Source organism: Phyllopteryx taeniolatus, chromosome 6 (genome assembly GCF_024500385.1).
Source record: "Phyllopteryx taeniolatus isolate TA_2022b chromosome 6, UOR_Ptae_1.2, whole genome shotgun sequence".
Classification (NCBI taxonomy): domain Eukaryota; kingdom Metazoa; phylum Chordata; class Actinopteri; order Syngnathiformes; family Syngnathidae; genus Phyllopteryx; species Phyllopteryx taeniolatus.
The window spans coordinates 28,213,493-28,221,751 of record NC_084507.1 but is presented as its reverse complement, the minus strand read 5'-3'; the positions used below and the strand labels follow the sequence as shown (position 1 = coordinate 28,221,751).

Below are 8,259 nucleotides of genomic sequence, written 5' to 3'. Positions count from 1 at the left end.
TTTAATCCCAGTTCTCCGCTTCTGACGGACATCCAATGATTGTTATTTCCAAAATGGCTGACAGGAAGAGGACAGGACACATTAAAAAAATATATATATATTTAAACCACAATGAAAATGTCTTTAAAAATGGTTCAATTCTTGGGTTAAATTAAATTGGGCTCATTACATTTTGACTGCCCCTCGTACTAATGAGCCAATTGTGAGCAGACTGTCCACTTCAAGTTTTCCATCCATACATCCATCCATCCATCTTCCACTTAAGGTTTCACCGACTCCCTGATCACACCTGCAAATACCTGGCGGACCTATAAAGCGACATAGCGAATATCGTAGCAGTTGGAAATTTTATTTTCACTAACTGTGCAACCACATGTTTTCTTTTATTTGTACCTCCTCTCCCTAAAATATATTTTCATTTGAGTTTAATTGGCATTTGACCAGGGTATTTTTTTATTTTTGCCTGTTTAGTTGCAAAAATACAGCGCAGGTAAATTTCTGCTGTGCTGTCACTAATTTGGTTTTATTTTAGCGGAACACCTCTCATGCATGTATTTCTACACTTTTACCAACAAACGCTACAACATGTACCTGAAAGTGTCAAAAATAAAAAGATACCATTTGTTTTGAGTTGATTTAATCCTTGAGAAAAGAAATATCAAATAGAAAGTGAGGCATAAGTAAAACAAAACACACTTTGCTGTTGCATTGAAAGTAAATAAAATACCTTAATAAAAAATTAAATAATCACAGTCGATAAGAATCAGTGGGCAACTCTTCAAATTCAAGCCTGAATGTGAAATTTCATAGCTAAAATATTAATTTAGTCAAATTACAAATTTATGCTGTCTGGAAACATTAACATACATCACAGGGATAACTTTAAAAAAATAAAATAAAAACCAAGCATGTACTCTCAAGTGGATATTAGTGGCATATTGTGTAGCTCACACTGAGAAAAATCTACCATATTTAAAAAAAAAAAAGTTTTGAAAACCTAACGTACTCTAAAAAGCAACATACAGCGACTCCTGTTGGTAAAAAGTACACAATGTGCAGTATCTCCAAGAGTGACCAAATACAATTAAGCAAGAAAACAGCATTTAAAAAGTGAAAATTGGTCTTGTTGTATCCAGTATTGGTACAAGCAGTTTAGGGGAGAGAGAAAAAAAAAAAAAAAAAAAAAAAAAACACATCCTTTCACTATACAGATGTGTGTAACTGCGAGACTAAAACCCTGAATCGCATTTTTCTGATATTAACAGTTGTGTGCACTGTGGACCGCTACATCGCAGCATTTGCGGAAGAACATGGAAAAATACCCCCTGAAAAATGATAATTATCTGGCATCAAGTGTATTGCAGATAATCCCTGAGCTTATACGAGCACCCAGTGACTGTGCAGATTTGATTTGAGCACTAGAAATAAGCACTAAATTCAGCAATAATTCAGCATAGAAAGTCGATAGTATAGATTAGAACATTAGATAAGAAAAATATACAGAATGTGCAAGGAATAGTTTGAAACGTGACAGGTTTAAAAGGTGACAGCTGTGGGAAAAGTTCTTCTGGCTCACGTTTGGCTGAACTTTCTATACGTTCCCGGACTCCCACGATTGCAGAGCGGCCTGAGGAACGAAGTGCGGCGCAGGCTGCAGTAAGGGAGGCGGCTGCGGTAAGAAGTAGTGCACATACATCTGACGGCGATGGCGCGGCAGCAGTGGTGGATGGCCAACAACTGGGGTGAGGAACACCGGGGAGCCATGCTTGCACTGGGACCAGACTGGTACGGGTTGGTAAAAATATTGACGCCTCGCTGGACACTGGACATTGGAAAGAGGCCACCAATACGTTAAGACATTTGCAACTCAATCATACACAGCCCATATTGTAAACATACCCCTTAACTCATTCACTGCCAGCCTTCCCAGTTAACATGGATATTTGACTTCTAAAGCCGTCAATGGCAGTGAATGTGTTTTAAAAGTCCAGTACTAAAAGCATGCTGTAGTGAGCATTATCACAACTTTACAGGTGAGTTAAGTTATTTTGCTGCATTTCTCCGGAACACCCTGTAATGACCTCCCAGCGGTATGTGGTTGGGTACCTACTTTTGGCAGCATAACAATACACAGTGGCATCATTAAGAACTACGAATAAAATGTATGCCCTTGAGGTGAACTGCCGTACAGTAAGTGTCTTTAGAATTACAGCGAAACCACTTTTATTGCAGGTGATACGTTCCAGACCCACCCACTATAGGTGGGTTGGGGGTAGTTTTAGCCCTCCAACACAAAGAAACTTGAACACATTGAACATTTTTTAACAAATTGCAAGCCCAAAATGTATAGAAAATACTGTACATCTTGTAGTGCCTGTGTAAATTTGCATGTGACTTTAAGAGGCAAAGGCGTGAATGATAAAACGCAATATACAGTAGAGTGGGAACACTGTACAGCAGAACCTCAAATCGACGAATGTATTCCATTCCATGACTGCTTGCGCATCGAAATATTTGCAAACAGAGGTAATGTTTCCCTTTTGAAATGAATGGAAATACAAGTACAGAGGACCACCGCTATTCGCGGAGGATAGTGACCAGGCCCGACAGCGAATAGCGAAAATCTGCAAATAGTTGACGGTCATTACAATTGCCATTATTATTTATTTTTTATTCTCGAAAAACAGCAAATAAGCTGGGGTGAACTGAAAATAATACATTTAATTTGTAAACCGAATTGTTCATAAACCAAGTCTTTCGTAAACAGAGGTTCCGCTGTACTGTTTCATTTTTGGCCCAAGTTAAAATCTCAAGTACGCTTACAAAAAGGGGAACAACGTACCAAGTGCCTGCCGTATTTGAATTGATTTGATCCACCTCCATGGCATTTCTGAATCCTGGGAACCATCGTGATCTTGAAAGTGTCGTCCTGCGCTGGCTGCTCTGTCACCCGCGTCTTTTTTCCTTGCTCTTCTTCCATCTCTCCGTCCTTTGCCGCCTCCTCCTCTGTGTCGCTGGACACGGCCGAACCGCAATCGGAAGATGTAGCAGAGTGATAGTCGGAGGTGTCGTGGTTGGTCGAGTCCACGGGAGAATCCACCTGTCCTTTCTTCGCACCGTCCTCGTCCTCCTCTTCTCCTGTGAAACAGGCTATTGAGAATGGAGAGCTGTTCTCTCTGGATCTGCGGAAGATGATGAAACGTTGATTCATCGCGTATTGAATTGCTTGATGACGACACGTTCAAACTCCCAGACAGTGACTCACCTGGCGCACACCTCTTGTGGGTCGATCCACACGGTAACCTCCGGGGGAAGACAGAGATCACCGAGTGTGAGCTCACTCTCCTCACAGGCTTTTAGGAGCACCTCATCATTGGGTGCTCCGGTATTTATTCGGATGCACCTGCAAAAAAATAAAAAATAAAATTAAAACTAAAACTGAACAGTGGTTAGGGTTAGGTACACTAACCAAGTGTAAATATTACAGTGATCATCTGGTTCATAGATTATTTATTTTTTTCCCATGTACACAGAATACAGGCACGTCCGTATGCCTTTGGTGTAGTACCACATCGTGCCACGACATGCCAGGCAGTCAGAGATGCAGTATAATTCCTTGTGTGTTTTTTGGACATACTTGGCAAATAAAGACGATTCTGATTCTGATTAACAGCAAGAAAAAAAAAACTTGTTTTACTGTTTTAATATTGGTTGTTCTCACAAAGTATTGTTGTAGGCTCTTTTTGTATGCATTGCTGCTCTGTGTGTGTTGAAGTAAAAGTGTTAGGTTTATAATTACTGTAACATCTATGCTAATTTTCATAAGCGTGTCGATGGAGTTTCGCACTACATGTCAACATTAAGCTACCAAACCTTTGTTAGACAGCATTAAACAGAGTTTAATTATATAATGTTTACTGTTTTTGCTTTGTGTGTCAGTTTTACAGTCAACTTCAACTGGGGGTGACAGAGCAACAGCTTGAAGCAAGCCCACTTTGCCTCTTATTTGGAGAGCAGGTGCTAAGGAATACTTTAAAATGTGTGTTTTCAAAAGTTAAAGTGTGTTTAAAGTAGAGGTGCAATGGTTAATTGACAACTAATCACATTAATCGATAACAATTTTTGATAATCGATTAATCGTTTAGCGATACCCTTAACTTAAAATTGGCAAAATCCTCAGAATTTCAACCTCTCCATAGTAAATATAAATAATTATATTTATAATAATAATAATAAAGCAGACTATTATTATCTTTGTGTTTCATCAAAATAAGACATTTGCAAATATCAAGACAGTAATCCCCTCTCCCCTGTAGCATGACAACCATGTCATACGTCAAAGTTAATGAAACGGCATGGAAAATTCTGATTATAGTGACCAAAATGATCACTGATATCAATCTTACAAGATAAAAGGCCAAAATAAATAGAAACAACGTCGCATGCAGAAGGCTCATTCACCTGAACGCCTGGCCCTTGCTCGGGAAGTCTGGGTACCAGTGGCCATCGTACTTGTCGCACAAGAGCCGCTGCAGCTTCTCGGCAAACAAATGCGCTTTGGCTTCGTCCAGCTTGCCGCGCGCCACAACGAGCCGCTTGAAAAAGTTGACTCCGGCCTTCACCTCTCTTTTCATGGTGCCTGTGCAGACAAATGAGAAATCACTGCACTGACAACGGGACAATGTGGGGGAGCGAGAACATTTATCAGCGATAAGAAACAGTTGTCCATGAGCTGTATGTTGTTGCTTTTTTTTTTTTTTTTTACATTTAACAGACACTTTATTAAGTACACAATCAAATACATGATTTATCATAACATTATGTTTATTATTGTGCTGTTAGTTTGCAACGGGAGAGAATTAACTTAGCCCTATGACAAAGTAAATCAGAACTCAGCATTATGACTTTCATCAAGGCACCCTTTTTCAAACAAATGCGTTTCTTCACATAATGTTGCAATGGCCTGTTAAGTGTACAGTAATCCGAAAAGAGAAGTGGACATCTTACAGCTGCAGCCGAACGCTGGCAAAAGCCAAACAACAGTTCATACAAGCTCGCAACAAGTATTAATATGACCTGCACGTTGAGCTGGTTGTTTATCTTCAGATAGTGTGTCCGTGTGAAGAGGGTGCCAGTGTCAGCTTGACCGGGGGAGAGGAACACGTCGATGAAAAAAAAAAAAAAAACGGCCAAGGCAACTCCAGCTGGGCTGCCAAACTGGCTGAAATAAACTGCCCACGTGGCTGACAAAGTTTTAAAAGTTATTGGAGCAGCACGCCACAAATACTTCACTCCACTAATAACGTCATTGTGTGTTAAGTTGTGATCAAAACTATAGAGTAACCTGCAAAGTCGACTACCCCTGAAAGTCGTACGATTTGGATTTAAACAAAAATCTTCAGTCATTATCAGCATCACAACAGAAAGACGTCAGTAAAATCTCACGAGATTTCAGCGTATTTTGCGAGACTTCAGCTTTGGATTTTGGAGGTTTTTGGGGTGGTTTTTTTTTGCCACCACAGAAGCGTGCTGTGAAAAATGTGACGACGACCAAAGAACCAGAAAAGAAACGTAATGCGACGTACGAAAACAGAACACGGATGACAGTTAAGAATGTTCGAGAGCAACAATGAGCCAATGACAACGCATACTGTATGCTTAATTCTATAAATTGGGAGAGCAAAGTAGCATGTGTCCAGGTTGTTTTCTTCAGCAAACTAAATACTGTACGGCCATTCCGACGAACGGCTGTTCATCTTGCCACATAGCGCTCCCGTCACTTTGTCTCTCAGTGATATTTTCACTGTTTCTCTTCATGGCTTCTCAAGTTGCAGATAAATACTGCCTTGTACTTGGTTTTATCCTGAAGTTGTGTTTATGGAACTGAAAGCAGATAAAATGTGGCTGACTAAGCATTTTAACCTGTCTGGAAAGGCCATGCGCTCAGAGACAGTTGAATTTGTTTGCATCACATACATATTTGCTAGCTAACATAATATGATACATAGCAAAGTGACACATTAAAACATAAGTGTTTCCAAAACTTATGGTCGAAACTTATGAAGAAAGCTAAAGGTGACGAGACTAAAGTTGGATTCTTTTTTTTTTTTCCAAGAAATAATGCAAGATAAAAATCATCATCATATCAGAGTTTTTAACCCATTCCCTGCCAGCCGTTTTCTGAGCAGCCAGCCCCATATTGCCAGCCATTTTAGAGCACTTTGAAATGATTTTAAGACTCACGAGATATTATGTTCTATGCTTATGTATACACTGAATCTACCAAAAGAAAGGATACTCTTTTCTTTCATCAGGAAAAAAAATTGATTCTACCTTTTTCCAAACATAGGTTAGTTTTAAAAAATACAGCCGTTTCTCCCAAAAACTGGAGAATACTAACTTTTTGTGAAAATAAACATCAGCACAACAGTGACTAATATATATTTTTTTGCTTTAGTGACACCTCTAACATCCGAACAGTGGTTTGCTTCTATAAAACAGCAAAAACAACATTTGAGAATGGCTTTTGATAGCAAAATAATGATGTATGTTTTACCGACATACACGTTCCGTGCGAGTGTATATATATATATATATACACACACACACATACATACATACATACATACATATACACACACACACACAACACGGTGAACGACTGGTTAGCACATCTGCCTCACAGTTATGGGGTTCAAATCCCGGCCCCGCCTGTGTGGAGTTTGCATGTTCTCCCCGTGCCTGGGTGGGTTTTTTCCTCCGGGCACTCCGGTTTCCCAAAAACATGTGTGGTAGGTTGATTGAAGACTCTAAATTGCCCGTAGGTGTGAATGTGACTGCGAATGGTTGTTTGTTTCTATGTGCCCTGCGATTGGCTGGGAAAATGGGATGGACGGATATATATACACACACACACACACACACACACACACACACACACACACAGTGTAAAATGCCTCAACTTGTCTGACTTTGAACTTGTGGCCATTTTCACCCTCATAATCTCTCATGCGTTGATCTCAAGTCTAAAGTGCTTCCATCTACTGGCGTCTGTTTGTCATTACATTTGTTTACAAGTTTGAAATTCACACACAAGCAGCGATGGCAATGGTACTGAATGATTTAATTGGTAAAAAGTTAGGGTAGAGGGGATCGATTTGTTTATTATGTTTGTTTTATGCATAGAGCTGCAACTTCTTGACATAATTGATTGTAAATGTGTGTTGTAGATCACCAAACTCTTATTTATCTATTTGATTAATTTGACTCATAATGTTCACAGTGTTTGATCTAATCAGAAGTTGACCCCACAAAAAACGCTTCCTCGACGGAAATGAATAGCGTTTCCAAAATGCACACTGTGTTTACCGACCGGTGGCCTACTGTTTTTTATCACAGACTCTGTAGATAACATTGGGATCATTCAAAGAGCTTCCTCTTCTGAATAAACATGGAACAGCATCATTCCTCATCACTGAATTCAGGTGACAACTGCCCCTGGAGAATTTGAGACTTTGACTATTTGGATTGTGATTAATTAAGCTCGGAAGACACGCAACGAACTAGTTATGTCCCACAAAAGGCGAACACAGCAACAAAGCAGCAGAGGCATAAAGGCTGTATGTAACACGTTGCAGCGTTGGGATGGCCGCCAAGAGAAGCAAAACTCCACAGATATTAATACTTATGTTATTTTGTTTGTTAGTGAGGACGATGGGAAGGGAAATGTTAAATTCGGCTTTTTGTGACAGTGCGGGAAAACCCCCTCGGTTGAAACTCAAGTGGATGTCAGTACGAAATCAATGTGACAACTGTTAACTACACTAACAATTGTACAACTTCGTAACAAAAAAAACAAAAAAAAGAACAAAGTATTAAAACTAATAATTCAACATAGGGGGAATGTTTAGTACTCACGTTCGCGCTGCTTAGTAGCCACTTGGTAATAATGATGATGTGAACTCCGAAACTTGAGCCGTTACTCTTCAAAGAAATAAAAAGATGACCGTGACGTCAACGCACCGTTGAGTAGTTCAAAGTGTCTGCTCCGTGTGAAAATCCAGTCGACGTGTCGTATGGCGGGCTGCTCCTGCGTGGAGTTATTGTGCTCGGCAGTGGCACATGTTGCTTCCTTGTTCTTTCTCGCCCGTGTCGTTTCTCGTCCGCGTCGCCGCTGCTGCTGGATGCCGCAAGCGACATGCAACGTTACAGTCAATTGTGTGTGACTCAGACTTCCTGTTAACGAGCGCTCATGAACGC

At 40.1% G+C, this 8,259-nt stretch overlaps 1 protein-coding gene across 2 annotated transcripts; it reads right to left on the bottom strand.

Moving 5' to 3' along the window:
• Positions 1 to 620: 620 nt before the first annotated feature.
• si:dkey-79d12.5 (protein BTG3) lies at positions 621 to 8,229 on the bottom strand. 2 transcript variants are annotated; one of them, XM_061776018.1, is made up of 5 exons: positions 7,918 to 8,229; positions 4,462 to 4,639; positions 3,266 to 3,403; positions 2,843 to 3,182; positions 621 to 1,822 (listed from the first exon to the last, which is right to left on the bottom strand). In XM_061776018.1, exons 2-5 carry the CDS (start codon positions 4,632 to 4,634, stop codon positions 1,592 to 1,594), a joined length of 882 nt encoding a protein of 293 aa, XP_061632002.1. In that variant the 5' UTR covers positions 4,635 to 4,639; positions 7,918 to 8,229; the 3' UTR covers positions 621 to 1,591. The 2 variants fall into 2 exon arrangements, with proteins under 2 accessions (XP_061632002.1, XP_061632003.1); XM_061776019.1 differs by having other exon boundaries at positions 8,023 to 8,229.
• Positions 8,230 to 8,259: the final 30 nt, after the last annotated feature.

Excerpts from the sequence above, each read along its gene's own strand:
- si:dkey-79d12.5 (XM_061776018.1), bottom strand. The coding sequence starts at position 4,634 with ATGAAAAGAGAGGTGAAGGCCGGAGTCAACTTTTTCAAGCGGCTCGTT. Across the intron at positions 3,183-3,265 it reads CCACAAGAGGTGTGCGCCAG|ATCCAGAGAGAACAGCTCTC; the intron begins GTGAGTCACTGT and ends CATCTTCCGCAG. Across the intron at positions 1,823-2,842 it reads TCAAATACGGCAGGCACTTG|TGTCCAGCGAGGCGTCAATA; the intron begins GTACGTTGTTCC and ends TCCAATGTCCAG.